Consider the following 17,281-nt stretch of genomic DNA (forward strand, 5'->3'; position numbering starts at 1 on the left):
TGGATTTTCCGCTATATTGAATTTTATCAAAAACACTTAAACGTTTTCATAGGTCACAAATTTTGTCCGATTGACTCCAAACTTGATGCACATCATCTTCAGAGCATGTCTCACAAATGCATTGCTTTTTGTCTTTCGAACTAAAACCATTTGGCCATAATAGCCAATCGAAATTGGTGGCGAAGCCGGCAAACAGGAAATTACCTTGTAACTCAGCCAATCTTGGGTTGTTTGGCATGGAACTTGCTGTGACTGCTTAATGCTATATACCTGATGCAACCGCATTGAGTTACATGACAAATTTGGACTGCTGAACTGACTGCTTGGCCCCCTCATTGCTGCTTGCAGCTATATTTCTAGATGTGTTGCTGGCATCAAATTAAAAAAGAACATGACAAGCCCAATTATTTTCTCAAAGTTGGTTGATCCCTGGATTGATGTGGAAAACCTGTACTATATAATGTGCGTTATTTGATATAACACTGTTGTCATTCTCGACATTAAGTTGTTGTTGAGTATGTTTCAGTTAGAACATCAGTTTACCTAGCGGATCATAGTTTGTTGTTAAGGTGGATTGAGTGTCTTTAAAACATATTTATCAAGTTTATATGTACTTTCTAATTTTCTTTTACCAATACTTTTGTTTTACTTATTATATTGCATGTTATTGATTGGATCATAACTGGCCACAGCAACGAAGAGGAATGACTGAAGTGTTGCTGATCGGATCATAAACGGCCACAGCAACGAAGAGGAATGACTGAAGTATTTATGATAAGTATTTATGATAAGTATAAGTGTATATGATAAGTATAAGTATTTATGATAAGTATATACTTGGCATTGGCAAATTTGGTCTCTGCATTTATCCCAATCCGTGAATTAGTGAAAACACACTCAGCACACACACAGGGAGGAGAAGCACACACTGATCCCGGCGCAGTGAGCTGCCTGCAACAACAGCGGCGCTCGGGGTTAGGTGCCTTGCTCAAGGGCACTTCAGCCGTGCCTACTGGTCGGGGTTCGAACCGGCAACCCTCCGGTTACAAGTCCGAAGTGCTAACGGCCACGGCTTCCCCTTGATATTGCTTGGTATGTCAATATGTTGCTGATCGGATCATAAACGTCCACATCAACGAAGAGGAATGACTGTACATGTTGCTGATTTGATCATAATCGGCCACAGCAACACCTAATTCAATGAAACACCTATGAAGGAAGGTGCCTGCTTGATAACCCAGGTCAAATGCCCTTGAAGGCTGTTCTGTTGTTGTTAGTGATTTGTGATTTTGATTTTGACGGTAAATAGGCTTGGTTGTTGATGTGTGAGATCCCCTATCTATAGTACTAGGAATTTAACATCTCTCCTGTGTATATATAAAAATTACTGCTATTTTGATTGTTGAAGTTAAAATAGTACTGGGATGGCACAAAACAGCCACAAGCTTATAGTAATGGAGACACTTACTTTATTATAAATAGGAGGGAAAACAAGTCAGAAAACTTGAAATATGTTTTGTATTGTTTACAATTTTTTGTAAAAAAAAAAGTCTACGCTTGGGTAAAAATGTAGGCTTAATCTTTGTTTTCAGATTCCGGGCTATGTTACATGCACCATTGTCTTAAGAACATGTCTTAGAACATGTATTTAAATTAGTCAAAGGATTTACATGTGGGGAAATGCAAATTCAAATGTTACAATTTATCAGGGGACACACAGCATATTTACAATACCAAGAACAAACACACATTCAGAATAAATATGGTGTATACAGGCTTCTAGAACTTTGTTGCAAGTACAAAGTCTCCCTTCTCAATTTCTGTGCCCCTGTTCTTAAAGTTTAATTTGTTAAAGTCTTCAGTGATCTCCACCATAGTTTTTCCTTTTGTTTCTGGGATAAAATATAACATGAATGCTGCGCTAAAGATGCAGTATGCAACGAATATCAGGAAACAGAACTGCCCCAATCCCTCCTGCAAAAAAGGAAGATACATTCAAATCAATGATATACACACTCCAAACTGCTTCATACAATTTGTCCAACTGTTACTAGGTAGATACAAAGTTTCCAATGTGCCTCTAACTGCCCTTTACTGTCAAGGCTGTTAACCGCAGGAGGCTTGGACTCACCACAATGTATGGGAAGAGCATCCCAATGACAAACAGGCTGAGCCAGTTAATGGTGCCGCTAACCACATATGCTGATGGACGCCAAGCCTGCAGGAAGAGGTCAGCTGGCAGGCACATGGACACCCCCGCTACAGACACAGTAACATACTGGATCAAAATGTATTCAAGGCAATCCCTCTCCTGGACAGAGGAGGCAGTGGAGTATGTCTTTGCCAAATATCTGTGAGTTTGTTCCTGTCTTTGCGGCATCAATCACTACATTTAGGTACTGTATCCCCCCTTTCATCCTTGATTTGAAAACTGTCAGATCCATACGACTTCATCTAAATTATGTCATCAAATTCACATATAAAATACTACTCTATTATTGAAAAAAAAAAACTAGGCCTGTTTTGAGTAACTGAAAGTTGGTGTCACAAAGCCCTGCACTTCCTGGTATGCTTGCTATGTGAAAAACAATAACCATAAGAGAATGCTTACATGGTCCCAAGCCATAGACGCAGATGACAGAAAAGATCAGTGCGATGTTGAAATAGGGAACCCAGGTGTACATATCCTAAGGTGGGATAAGATCATTACTCATAGATTCTAAATTAAATTAATGAGACTTGGATGAGTTATGGCTTTGGCAGTGGCAGTTACCTTGATTGTCAACATGACAATCAGCACGGACATTATCACACCCATCATGAGGTAACCAAAGCCCATGAGCTTCTTTCTGCCAGCTCGGTCAATCACAAATGCCTGTATGTAGACACACATTCACAAACACAACCACATTAATAGCTTTCCAAATGCATGAGATGAATGTGTATTTATGTGTGTATACATGTTTGAGGAATTACAACATAATAATAACTAGATGTACTGCAGAGCGGTACGAAATATGACTGCCGCCCAGTCCTGCACATTATCTCCGCAAAAATAAATCACTCTTATCAATTTGTCTCCAACTCCTACTCCATCCTCTACTCTTGCATGTAAATGAGTGTGTGCATCTGTGTGTTTGTGTTTGTGTACATGTGTGCTTTTGTGTGTGTGTGTGTGTGTGTGTGTTCGCTTGTGACTGTGTGTGTTGGGAGGGGGGGTCATGGTGTGTGTGTGTGTGTGTGTGTGTGTGTGTGTGTGTGTGTGTGTGTGCGTGTGTGTGTGTCTGTGCGCACATGTGTGTGCGTGCTGGTGTGCGTGTGCATGCCTGTGTATGTGTGCTTGTTTGCTTCTGTGTGTGTGTGTGTGTGTGTGTGTGTGTGTGTGTGTCTGTGTGTGTGTCTGCGTGCATGGATATGTCAACTCCACCATCTACAGGACGATTGGTGTACAGTGACTAAATGTATGCATAAATTAATTTATTGTATGGCCCCCCATTGAACGGAATCCCACGAAAGTCAGCATGCATTCAGAGGTCATAGTGATCTTACACGTCAAATTTTGTGCAGTTCTGAACACATCAGCCTCACAACACCTCATTTTTGCATTTTCAACTAGGTAGTGCTATACCGCAAATGAGTGGTTATAGGATGGGTTGAGATGGCCCCTGGAGACCAGCGTACAAAAAAAGGCTCTACGGTCCTTGAGATATTCACAGAAAACTGTCCGCCCAACCCACATTTGGGGGGGTCTGTTGTGGCGGGGGTGGGGGGTGGGTTGGTGGTTGGGGGGTGATGGATCAAAACGAAAATCAATGGTTCCGTGTCATCCTTGTGGGGCTACATGCCCACCAGCTTTTGATGCAGCCCGGTCTTTCAGTGTCCGTTCGGAATCGATAACACAAAATCTGAAAAAAAATCTCAAGAAATCTGAGAGCACTACAGGATAAAAAAATGGCATAAAAAGAAAAAAACAATAAAAAGCAACCATCAAGATTTAAATTAGCTGCTAGCCAGATTAATGAAAAATCAAATACTCTGCTAAAAATAAAACTCAGTAGACTGTGGTGCCCTCAGAGTGTATGGGAGGGCACTCCACAGGCGAGGGGAGTAAAAGGCCCAATCACTCATTGTTGTTATTTTGGTCCTGGGGATGTGGAGGTGGTTTGAGTGAGTGGAACGAAGGGATCATGTCGAGTTTAGTGGGGTGAGTAGCTCTTTGAGGTGTGTGTGTGTGTGTGTGTGCGGGGGGATGGGGGGGGGGGGGGTTCAATTCTAGCAGACTTCCCAGACTCCACAGACTTCCAGTAGAGTGAGTGGAGAATGGGGGTTCAAATTTCTGCACTCTCACCAGGATCCTAGCAGCAGAGTTTTGAATGTATTGTAGCATTGTATCCATTGGCATGGTACTCTGGGAATCCAGAGTTCTCGCAGAAGCATTTGCTCAGCGAGAGACTCTGGCAACGAGTAATGATGCACGTAACTTTTGCTCCTTGCATCGCGGGGAACCAATCATATTTGTGTAACAGATGACAGTCATAGTGTTATCCAATTGTGTGCAGTGAGATTTTCAAATGCATGCTTGGTGCCGCCCCTCGAGTTGGGCCATTACATTATTCGTGGCCAGACCCATAATCTTTCAGATTTGGATCTGGAATCTCCAGGCTATTGGCATGGTATCACAGAATAGAAAACTAAAATGCCATGGTAATGACATGTCAGCAGCCAAAAGATGTCGCTTCTAATGAGATTTTAGCAGAGCAATGGCTTGGTCAGGTGACTCTCCACCTCTAAATTTGCACCCTCCAGTTCAAACTGTTCTCAAAATTTATAGATTTGGAAGTGAGAGACAGACACCATACAGCGTAAACATTATATAAAATGTGTCAAAAGTATATAACTTAAATTGATAGACATTAGAAATGTACTACATTTAGTTTTGTCACACTGTTCATTATAAAAGTTTTTTGTATAAAAAATGCATAGGCCTATAGAGGACATGTCTTAAGATACTCACGCAGATTATTACAGTGATCAGTTCTGTTGCTCCAATGCCAAGGGAGAGATAGTGCATCTTGTTCTCTTCAACTCCAGATTCACGGAAAATGTCAAAAGCATAGAAATAAAGCTGTGCACATAAGGGAAATAAAAACGATCCTTCAGTTGCAAATCATGCTACACATATCTCTTTTTTTCTTCATGGAAAATAATCTTTCAACAAAATAAGCAATAAGTAAGCCATTGCCCTCCCTCACCGCGTTGATGCCACAGAACTGGACACCGGCACAGGGAATCGCCAGTGCCAGCAGCTGCCAGCGCACGCATCGAGATTTCAGAACGTCCAGTACAGTCTTGGCCTTCTCGCCCTGGGCTTTCTCCCTCTCCTTCATCATGTCCTCCAGCTCCAGCTTCAGGTCATCTTCTTGCCACAACCAGTGCAGGGCTGTAACACACACACAAAGGTTTGAGGTGCCTTTATATTTCTTGAACCTTTTTCACTTACAGGTTACGATCTGTGATTAAACACATTAAAGCACACTTTTTGTAAAAAGGAATTAGAACATGACTCGGACATAGCTAGCGTTACCTACACTATTCCAGCTAATCAACAACTTGGAGGCGCTGTGGCCCATACCCAGTATTGTAATGTAATTAAGTAGAAATTTCACGTATCTGTACTTTACTTCGCTATTTAAATTTATGTCAACTTTCACTTTTACTCCACTACATTTACTAGATAAAATGTATACTTTTACTCCGTTATATTTCCACTAAGCATCTTTGTTACTCGCAACTTAAACATGACATTAGAAGAAATGTGTGCGACTGCAATAAGGGAGGTTTGGCGAATCACTGCTCCTAGATTGCTCCGCACGCTGCGCGCTCTATTTCAGCGCTTGTTTGTTGCTTAAAGGAGAATTCCGGTGTGATATTGACCTAAAGTGTATTGAAACATGATACCGAGTGTGAACGTATGTCTCATAGCCCATCTCTGCTGCTAATAATTCAGTGGAAATGCATGGATTCCAGTTTCTTCCAGTAGCAGCAACTGGAATCCATGCATTTCCACTGAATTATTTTTGGAATCTGATCCCTTATCATAGCTGTTCATTCTTACTCGTTGCTCGACTTATTGTGACTAAATTCAAGATGGCTGCAAACGCTAAACTTCGTGAAGATACTGTCTGTATAAATCGTCTTGTAAGTAAACTACCAGTGCTTTTTCAAAGTTCTCAATGTCTCGTTTTAAATGTCAGGGCCCTAGGAAGTCTACCAATGAAGTGTGGAGATACATTGAGCCTCGTAAATGGGTGTAAAACAGTGATTTATTTGCATGGCTAGCCCGATGCCGAAGCACCACTATTGAAGAAGATGTTGGTAGCATCGGCTAACTAGCGCCAGATTTTGGAGTGCAGGGGACAAGCCGAGATGGGCTATGAGACATACGTTCACACTCGGTATCATGTTTCGATACACTTTAGGTCAATATCACACCGGAATTCTCCTTTAAGGAGGAGGACACATAACTGAAACCGCCATGGAAGCACGAGCACCTACTGGAGGACCTCCCGTTATCATAGACGACCACCCCGACGATAGTGGTGAACTCGGTGAACAGGGTAGTGGTGAAGATAACGTCATACACCCGTGGCCGTATTTGCAAGAAATGTTTCTGTACATTGGCAGCTTTCTGTGAAGCTGAACACTCCGCTACCTGCCTCAGCGGCCTGTGAAAGGCTATTTAGCATCACAGGACTTGTCTTCAGTCCAAGAAGAGTAAGACTGATTCAGGCTCGGGTGGGTAATCGGGAGAATTCCCGGTGGGCCGCTTCACTTTTGGGCCGGTCGAGGAAAAACATATTGCAAAAATATTTGTTACGTTATTCTATCTTTTCTTAAAGTAGGACACGTTCCGCATTCTGTGCATGACACCAATGCAATGCCTCTGTATGGGTTGTAGCCTACGTGAGGGAGTTCTCCCCTCCCAAAAAGAGTTGGTTGGGTCCATATAGCCCATCTTTTCCAAAAAGTTTTCTCAGATACGCATAGCCGAGCCGGCCCTACAGTAGACACAAGCGTCAAGAAGGATTGATGGTAGAAAGAGGCCAGGAGAGACTGAGCAACAGATCAACCAGTCGACCACTGAAAATACATTGGTGGCCTGTGTGTGTGTGAGAGTGACCTGGGGAGTAAGCCCTAGGAATGCTCATACCACATGACCAAAATGTTCATGCAGGTGTACAATGTACAAGCAGGTCATTTTTTTCAAGTCAAGTTATTTATTTTTCATTTTTACCTGAGGTTCATACAAAAGTGACATTTCTGTTTCTGTTTTTTTCTTTGATGTCAGCTCTAAAAATATACTGTTTGTTCTTGGAACTTAAGAGAATTGTGCCTAAAAGTCCTAGAAAATAATGTGATTTTGATTTGATGAGTGAGATTAAGAAGATATGGGAACCCTGACTATGCTTTATTATAAGAAAGCTAAAATTAAGTTCACAATAAAAGTTCAAAATAAAACCGCTTGCTTTTTACTTTTTACTTTTACTTCAAATACTTAAGTACATTAAATATCAGAAAATTACTTTTGATACTTAAATACAGTATATATCAGATACTTTAAGACTTTTACTTAAGTAATATTCTAAAAGGTAACTTTCACTTCTACCAAAGTCTTTTTCTAGTACGATACTTGTACTTTTACTCAAGTATTGCTTTCTAGTACTTTATACAACACTACTTTATACCACATATGGGTTCAGGTGCCCATGGGAACCAAGATTTAAGTCCGGTAATTACCCGATCCCATCCCATCTCTCTCTCCCACTCTCTTCCTGTCGATCTCTAACTGTCCTATCACAATAAAGGCAAAAATGCCCCCCCCCCCCAAAAAAAAACAAAACAAATAAACAACAAAAACAAATGTATGTGTACTCAATGTTTTTTTCTCTGTGTTTAAATAAATGGCTGAAATGAAAGACGTTACTACCAATACTACTACTAGTATCTATTAACTGCACAGCTTATGCATTTTACAATGATAATTGTCACAAAAAAGAGCATGGAAACCATAATGGTGGTGAAACCATTATCCGCCTCTATCTTAAGGATTAACTGGGATCTAAGAACAGAATGTTAGACGTAAATATCCCTTAATATCTCTCTTAGCAGGACGGAGCTCTCTTAGCAAAGACACACTGGGACTATAAACCTATCAAGTTGATTTTGACTTATTTGCACCTTGAGATACAGGAAATATGACTGGAAATGTCTGAAGCTCTTCATATTCAGTGTCCATTTGTCATACATGTGAAGTGTAGCCTCACCTTTCTTGCAGCCATCCTCGTCTCCCTTGTCGATGTAGAGGTAGCGCGGAGCCTCTGGGAAAAACAGTAAGGACACAAACTGCAGGATGGCAGGCAGGCCGCTCACGGCCAGCAGATACGGCCACATGTCCTCTGTGCCCATCAGCTCTCTGTGGAGAGAGAGAGAGAGAACCTATTTGTTAGTATGATGGGAAAGATAAGAAAAAAACAGCTGATGTAACTGAGGCACATGACACAACTCTTTGATATCATATTTTGACATGACACGTTTTCCTGCTTCTCAGTCATTGTTAGCCATGGTATTGTGGTATTTGACCACAGTATATGTGTACAGTATATATATAATTTATATGTATATATGTAATTTGTGTGAGAGTCACTAAAACAAGTCACTAAAATGACTCACTTGATTCCAACCACCTGGCCCAACAGTTTACCGAGACCGATGAAGATGGAGCAGGTCAAGGTGAGAAAGCCACGCAGCTTCTTTGGTGAGCTTTCTCCCACATACATCAGGTGCACACTTAGCCCCAGACCTGGATGAAACCATTACATGGATACAAGTCAGGATATACAAACAAGAAAAAGGAAGTATTGCATTTATGAATATTTGACAAAGAATGACAAAAAGTGATTCATTAGACAAGAATGATTAGACAAGAAATTCATTAGACTATGGCATGTAAAGATGATAGCAAATAGAAACACATACCAACGTTGTATCCATACAAAAATCTACCAATCAAGATCATCTCAAATGATTTAGCTGTCCGGCTCATGATCATAAACACAGCTGCAACGATGGCCACCACATTGTTAAAGAGGAGGGCCTTCTTCCTGCAAGACAAATGAGTGACAGGACAACAAAGTTGTCACTGAGACAATATGCTGATATGCTGTAAAGTATGTATTGATACAACAATACAGATCACATTACATGATACAGTATACAATAATGCAAACAACACAATGAGCTGAAAGTGATGCATATTGTGACGACACACATGCTTGTGAGCGTGTGTCCTTGTGCTGAATCTCACCGTCCATATTTGACTGGAAGGCTGCCACTGTGGACAGCCCCAGCCCAACCCCCAAGGCTGAAGATGGACACGATGAATGACCATATGAGGGTGTTGGTGGACTCTCCCACAGGGATGTCATACCTGCCCAGCCATGTCTGGTTCACAAAGCTCTGGACGTGCTGCAGGCAGAAACACATTATTTGTATTTGGTATCATCACCACACACTTCGAAGAGTGCAGGCTGAGATAATATCTTTGCATGGTCCTTGACATTTGCTCCTTAAAAGTGTTTGCTGTGTGTAGTGTGTATACACTAACCTCAGCAGGCGAGGCCATGATGGAAACTTGAACTCCATACTGGAGTGATCCCCCAACGCCAAGCACTAGTGTCAACAGGTACAGCCTCCAGTACTGAGTCTGAGAATGCAGAAGCAGATTTCACAAACATCCATCCCACAAAAGGAGAGCATGTTAGACAAGGAGAGCATGTTGGCCAACTCAAAGCAAATTATTATACACATCACAGAATAACAATATGAGCAGGAGCAACAGTTTTCCAATTAAACCTACACAGTCCACAAATAAACGAGGAGTTCACTCCGAGTGATGTGCATGTGACCTGTACCATCCCATCACTCTGCTCTGGCACAGAGAAAAGGCTGTTTACACAATTTCACAAATAATCACCGGGACCGAAACATACCTGCCAACTTTTTCCAGATTTATCACGTAGCCTATTTCAACTCCCCCCCCCCCCCCCCTCGGTCTTGTCGTTTTAACATTTTCCCGTAAAAATATCCCAATACTCTCATAACATTAGCCCTGCCATCGGGGCTGTCTCTGTGTCGCCCTGTTGCTACCCCCTTTCCCTTCCAGCGAAACAGATGTCTTCAAATCATCGTTTTGCTTGCTTGAACACGAACTTAGAGTGATGTTAACCTATTTAAGTTAACAGCGTGGTTGTCTTGAGAGCACGATTCATTGGCGCTTGCATAGTGTACACTACGGCCGTATACGTGCGCACCTACCATCAGCCTACACAGCTACGAGTAGAGAAAGAATTTCCCCTGTTTGTATATTCACTCCAAGTTGGCCTACCATAACTTACCAACCCGGTCTGCACTGTAGACCATAAACTGGTTATTTATATTTTTCTGTAAAATAACCAAATGTAGCCTATTTGTTCAACTTTATGAAGCAGAATTACGCACTAGGCTACTTGGAATGTAACACATTTTGTTTGCGCAGGAGAGAGAATGACAGCGATTACAACTTGCATTTGTTGCTGGTTACCAATTTACTATATTTTTTGCAAACAACAAAAACAGAAATGATGGAGACAGCAAAGCTAGAGAGATGGGCAGGAACAAGGTCAATTGGTAGATATGCTTGTCAAAACGTTAGGAGCTGAATGTGTGGAATGAAGCACAATTATGCTACTAATGTTAAGCATGCACACTGTTTAAAGTCACACAGTGGTACCAAATTACCAAGGGTAAATTTAGCCTTTTTAGGGCTGTATAAGGTGACCAAATGAATATAGGCTTGAATAAAGTAGGCTACTTTGTTGCTACTACTGCAACCCTAATGGGGACGAATGTTGAAATTTTCCCGTATTTTGGGTGAGAAACACGGGAAATCTCACTTATTTTCAATGTTGACAGCTATGGAACGAAAGAGAAGATATAGAATATTTGCTAGAGGACCCTCAGTCTCTCCGATCGAAAGCCACAGCGCGAGGCCTTTATAGGCTACCCTGCAAGAAAGAAGGGAATGAAGGATAAACGTGGTGTGTAGGGGAAAAATATGCACCAAACCAAGCCAGTTGGGTGACCCCCCAGACTAAAAAAAGTTGGGTGACCCTCCCCTCAACAAAGAATAAAAAGACATGACCCTCCCCTATTTTCCTCCGGTGGTCCAGAACGGTCCCTTACCATCTCTTGCAGCGCGGTCTTCATGGCTGTGGACTTCCTGGGTGATGACTGGTTAAAGGATGGAACACAGGCCAGCGTTTTGCTGAGGCGAGGGGGATGAGAGAGGTTCTCATATGCAGCACTTATATATTCTCCTTGGTCCCATCTTGGCAGGTTATGTACAAAAACTGGTCATGTGTGTGTCATTGATCATTGACTGAGAAGACATCTGGACGTACGTCACGGATGTAAGATCCTTCCTGTGTCCTGATGGAACTGGATCTAGGCAGAAGCTGGATATGCTCAGTTGCTTTGGAGTTACCATGTGTTAGTCTTTACACATTGTACAGCATCTAGGTAGTTACAGTGCATGAAAACGTTCTTCCAAGGCTTCTTCTTATTCTTCTTCTTCTTCTAATGTAATTAATGCAGCTTCAACCGTTTAACGTAGAACCTTCATTAAAACTATGTTACGTAGGTCTTACTTAGGACCAGGGGCGCAGCTACCGATTTTTGAGGGGTATGCAACAACAATATTGCCCCCCCCCCAAAAAAAAAAAAAAACAAACAAAACACAAACAACTAAAGCAAAACAAAAGGCCAATAATTTACACTATTATTTTGCATTGGTGTCTATTGAATATGTTTTTAAAGAAATGCTGCCAATTTAATGTTTAACTTGATGTTATACTTTATAAGTGTTGATAAATGGTGCATTGCCACTTTAAGAGAGTCTAAACGGTTCTCATAACGTCCTTTTTTCCAGCTATTGCTTGCAATGGATAAGGTTGATAGGCACTCTAGCTTTGTTTGTTTGCACCATTGACAACACAATATTAAGTTATTACATGGAGCCTTCATTGTTAGGATATGGAAACATGTAATGAGTTGCTGCTAGCATGACATTTCTGTTTGCAGTTGGTCATTAAAAGTACAGTATGAGCATGGTAGCCACCTAGCTATCTGAATGGAATAGGCTATGTTTCAATCGACATTTTGCTTAACAAACGCTAGTTAGTCTGTTAACATTCATATTTGCAAGCCTCCAAATACAGACGTCATCACTTTAAATCCTACCTGTTGCCTTTCACCGTCCACTTATTTAACTGCTGTTGCATCCCTTGACATGCCATCTCCTTTTCTCTCTTTCTTTTTCTATTTTTAGTCGTCAACAGCTTTTTTTTGCTGTATCCATCTTTTTCCATAGACGGCAACTCACTACTCGTAGGCCTATCTGCTCGTCCAGCGCTCACGGCGCCCCCACTCCCTCTTCTATGTCAAAATTCTGATGGAATCTTATGAGATAGGGCGCCTACTCTAGCCTGTTAGTCCTCTAAAATGTTATAGAACATTGAGAAAATGTTGAAATGATTTAGAAACGGACAGCAGTAGCTACATATAGAAAATACCAAATATATTATTTTATTTTTTTTTACCATATCTTTGGCGCCCCCATGGAGCTGCGCCCCTATGCGCCGCATATAGCGCATACCCACTTTTTGCGCCACTGCTTAGGACATCTGGGCAATGTATTTTTCATCTTTGTAACTTTTATACTTTTTACTATTTATTAAAAACTACTCAACATTTCCCCATAGATTTAACATTAGGCTGATGACCGCGTCATAGGTGGGCACTCTATACAGATTTCTTCAAATAGTTATGTCTACATATGCTTCATTTTGTAGTCACCAAGGACACAAAACATAGCCTAGGCCATTAGAAGGTTAGGAGTTTTTGTGACATTCTTATCTCTCTAATTACTAACTGGTTGAATGGATCACTGCTAGGGACATATCTTGTGGTTTTCCATTCCACAAGAACTCACTTCAACCACAGATATGTGGGTTACTTTGACATTTTGTGTGGGTAACATGCTCCCGGTAATGAGAATAAAGGCATCATGTTTCTCTGGCACGTTTTTGGATTAACATAGTAAATTAGTACCTAGGTTGACGTAGAAAAAACATTTACACATTTATTCGGCGGAAGACTTGATGTATGAGATGACGTGCAAGGAGGAACTGAAGCATGAAAGGCCACAATAACAAGAGACAAGATTTGTATAAATATAAACACATAGATAAAAATGCTTGATTGTGTTATTTCCTTTGTGGAAGTTCATACAGCACCATGCACCATTTGTGTACAATATGATTATCTCAACCCCAGCAATGAAATGTATGCTTGCTGACAGCTAGCAAAAGTCTCCAATAAAATGTGACATGTCCTCTAGTCAACACAGAGTAGAACATATCATGCCAACAGCCATGTGGCTCATAGGCCAGGATCTGCTGCAGGTTCTGCTCAATCAAGACCAGATCCACCTAAACAGTTATCCCCCATGGCCATTACTGTCATCAACAACCAATAGTTCCCACCTAATTCCCATGGCAAAACCCCTCCACCCCCCGGCCACACACATATACAGTGCCCATAAGAAGTATTCACCCCCCCCTTGAATATTTGCCTCTTTCTTGATTTTATAAATAGAATCTTGGTCAATTTAATTGGGCCTTTCTTTAAAAACAATAATTTACAAAAAACTCTCTTTAGTATCAAAAGTGAAAGCAGATTTCTACAAAGTAATGTTAATTAATTAAAATATATAATGTAGAATAACTGGTTGCATAAATATTCACCCCCCTTAAAGTGACTGACCTAAATCAACAGCAGTCCAGCCAATTGGTGCTAGTAGTCTCACAATTAGTGAAATGGAGATTGCCTGAGTGCAGTGGATATGTATAGTTTACAGACAACTGTGTCTGGACAGTCAAGTCACTGGGTAATCAGTATTCCTGGCTACAATTCCACCAAAACAGATTGGTGAATGACTATCCAATTGCATACAAAGTCATTTGAACTATGCCTGTTGATCACGCCTCTTGTGCAGTAGAAAATACATAGCAGACTCCCCAGACTAATGTTCAATCCTAAAAGACTGAGCTTGGTCTGGTAAAAGCCAGACTAATAATTGAGGGGATGGATACAAAAAATGTACAAGTCACTGAATATTGCAGAGACCAAATTCCTTGTATACACAAGTATACTTGGCCTATAAACCTGATTTACATTTACAACTATTGCCGAAGTTCTTCACCAGTCTATAGGTGAGTGGCAAAGCTCTTATTAAATCTCGACCAAAGTTCACCCAAAGACATGTGGGAAACTCCAAGGTCAGATGGAAGCAAGTTCTTTGGTCTGATGAGACCAAAATTGAGCTTTTTGGCCATCAGACTAGATGCTACTGTATGTTTGGCAGACACCAAACACTGAACATCACTACTCCACCATCTATAAACTGAAGCATAGTTGTGGTAACATCATGCTGTAGGAATGCTTTTTAACAGCAGGCCCTGGAAGGCTTGTAAAGGTAAAGGAAATGGTTTAAAAGATAAGGCTTGAGCAGTTTTGCAAAGATTTTTTTTTAATTGCAATATCCAGATGCGCAAGCCTAATTGAGACCTCCACGCCTCCATGCTGAATACTTTTTATAGGCACTGTACGTATTGTTTTTCTTGTTTACGGCTATTTAATTCAAGTGTTTCCCTTTCTATTCTCACTTTATGTCATCTTTGCCTGCTCATCTATTATACGCCTTGTTTCCTTATTTCTCTGCGCTGTATCACCATGTTAAATTGCTGTGTACATTGTACATTTGGCAAATGAAGTGATTCTGATAGGTATTTCAGTTTTCTGCCTTTAATAAATATCACTTTCATAGCTTATAGCACGTTTATTTGCTTTTTCTGAGATACCATGTTGTAATTTTTTTAACAAAATGCTCCAATCAGGTACCCATTTTACAACTTGTATTGTATAATCTAAAAGATTCTGAACTTAAAGTTACAATTCTTACAACAAAATCAAAATAAAACAAGAAAAAAAATGTCCAAACATGAATTAAATTAAATTATGTTCACAGACATTTTTGCAACTGGAGAGGCATAAAGGCTATGACCCATAGTGACCAAAATCACTATGGTAATGGTGATTGAGATAGGTAATGGGAATTGATAATTCATTGAAATGCTTGCATTTCAGTTTTTAATATCAAGCCCACCTCCACACATTGATATGCTCAAAATATTGTTTCAGTCATTAAGTCATTACTCACAGTTCAAGTGTTAGTGTTCAGCCCAGTCGCTACTCCGATATGAAATATAATGTTACCATATCATATAATAAAAATATGATAAATATAATTTATCATATATAAATAAAATTGCATTATATCATATATAAATATAATTGAGTCATATCATATACAAATATAATTTGTATCATTCAAGGATGGGCTGCATGAAAATGTAACATACATATCCCTTTACCAACTTATACAGCAACAATTAGTCATTGAGCCAGAGGGGTTGGTCAGTACCATCTGTAGGGTTTTTTGGCAAGGTGTACCACCCAGAGTTAGAAAATAAGTGATAGCATAGCATTGGTAGTAGCTTTTTGTGTGTTATCACCCTGTATATGTCTATTTTGCAGGGATATATTACAGGTGAATAGGCTAAAAAGAAATAACAACAATAACTAGAAAATGCAATTCCAGGGAATTACGAGTGCATGAAAAGCAAAAACGACTGCTGAATAAAATATTGTTATTGTTTAAAATATGATCCAAGTAAAAAGATGGAGGTCAGATAGAGAAAAAAGTCAGCAGGAGTCATAGTTAATGTTAACTGACAGTTGGAATGGCTGAACAGTTAAATAGTTGGATAGTTTAAAAAGTTAAATTATTTAATAGTGAATTATTGTAATGATGACTTTTATTTTGAAACAGCTGTGGAAAGAGGAAACAGTTGACAGCATACCTGGAAAAAGGTAACGATAAAGCACATAGATTTGTTTACAAGCTAGCAAAACGGTTAGCATAAGTTCGGCAGACAATGTGGATGTTACAGGGTAAGAAACATGATTTAAAACGAGTTTCTTGTTTCACACTTCTCTTTCCGGGACGGTAGTCTCAATGTTGCAAGGTTGGTTTTCCGCCTGAGGACGCTAGGGCAGCGGGAAAAGTCACCATTTTCACCGGAACAGGTCATTTAACCATCCAAATGATTTCTAAACGGGTTTATTACGTTGAAATAGTTGCCATGTTCCCCTTTAAATGGTTAAATTATTTAATAGGGAATTATTGAAGTAAGGACTTTTACTTTAAAACAGTTGTGGGCAGAGGAAACAGCTGGCGGGAGTCATAGTTGATTACAATTGAGAGTTGATATGGCTGAACAGTTACATAGTTGGATAGGGAAAATGGTTAAATTATTTAATACAGAATTATTGTAGTGAGGACTTTTATTTTGAAACAGTTGAGGACAGAGGAAACAGTTGGCGGGAGTCATAGTTGATGACAACTGAAAGTTTGAATGGCTGAACCGTTAAATAGTTGGATAGTTAAAATGGTTAAATTATTTAATGTAGAATTATTGTAGTGAGGATTTTTATTTTGAAACAGTTGTGGGCAGAGGAAACAGTTGGCGGGAGTCATAGTTGATGACAACTGACAGTTGGAATAGTTGAACAATTAAATATTTGGATAGTTTAAATTGTTAAGTTATTTAATAGGGAATAATTGTAATGAGAACTTTTATTTTGAAACAGTTGTGGGCAGAGGAAACAGATGGTGTGAGTCATAGTTAATCACAACTGACAGTTGGAATGGTTGAACAGTTAAATAGTTGGATAGTTTAAATGGTTAAATTATTTAATAGGGAATTATTGTTGAGTACTTTTATATTTTGAAACAGTTGTGGGCAGAGGAAACAGTTGAACAGGATCTGTAGTCTTAAGAGAGCCAGGTTGTATGCTTAAAGCCTGAGACAGACAGTTGCTGCAGGTGGCCAGAGCACTTGGCATAGGATTCTAATTGCCCTATTGTGATGTCATAATCGCCAATGTTAAGTCTATGGGGACATTTTCAGTAGTTTTTAATGAATAGTTTAAAAAGTATAAAAGTGACAAAAATGAAAAATACTTTGCACACCTGTCAGTTTGAATGAAGTTTCTACGTTAA

The 17,281-nt window shown here is 40.0% G+C and overlaps 1 protein-coding gene across 1 annotated transcript; it reads right to left on the reverse strand.

Annotated features, from left to right (window-relative positions):
- Window positions 1-1,501: 1,501 nt before the first annotated feature.
- Window positions 1,502-11,453, reverse strand: LOC121706599 (solute carrier family 2, facilitated glucose transporter member 11-like). The gene is made up of 12 exons (XM_042088486.1): window positions 11,281-11,453; window positions 9,665-9,763; window positions 9,365-9,525; window positions 9,037-9,161; window positions 8,731-8,860; window positions 8,325-8,473; window positions 5,253-5,440; window positions 5,015-5,125; window positions 2,774-2,875; window positions 2,612-2,687; window positions 2,132-2,259; window positions 1,502-1,974 (listed from the first exon to the last, which is right to left on the reverse strand). The coding sequence occupies exons 1-12, from the start codon at window positions 11,302-11,304 to the stop codon at window positions 1,780-1,782; spliced, it is 1,488 nt and encodes a 495-aa protein (XP_041944420.1). The 5' UTR covers window positions 11,305-11,453; the 3' UTR covers window positions 1,502-1,779.
- Between the last annotated feature and the right edge of the window lie 5,828 nt (window positions 11,454-17,281).

This window comes from Alosa sapidissima, chromosome 4, assembly GCF_018492685.1.
Source record: "Alosa sapidissima isolate fAloSap1 chromosome 4, fAloSap1.pri, whole genome shotgun sequence".
Taxonomy (NCBI): Eukaryota; Metazoa; Chordata; class Actinopteri; order Clupeiformes; family Clupeidae; genus Alosa; species Alosa sapidissima.

What these genes read in the sequence shown, in the direction of transcription:
- LOC121706599 (XM_042088486.1), bottom strand. Translation starts at nt 11,304, where the DNA reads ATGAAGACCGCGCTGCAAGAGATG. An exon ending in CGAGGATGGCTGCAAGAAAG is followed by an intron (nt 5,441 to 8,324) that starts GTGAGGCTACAC and finishes TGTGTGTTACAG; the next exon opens with CCCTGCACTGGTTGTGGCAA. An exon ending in TTGTCATGTTGACAATCAAG is followed by an intron (nt 2,688 to 2,773) that starts GTAACTGCCACT and finishes ATCCCACCTTAG; the next exon opens with GATATGTACACCTGGGTTCC.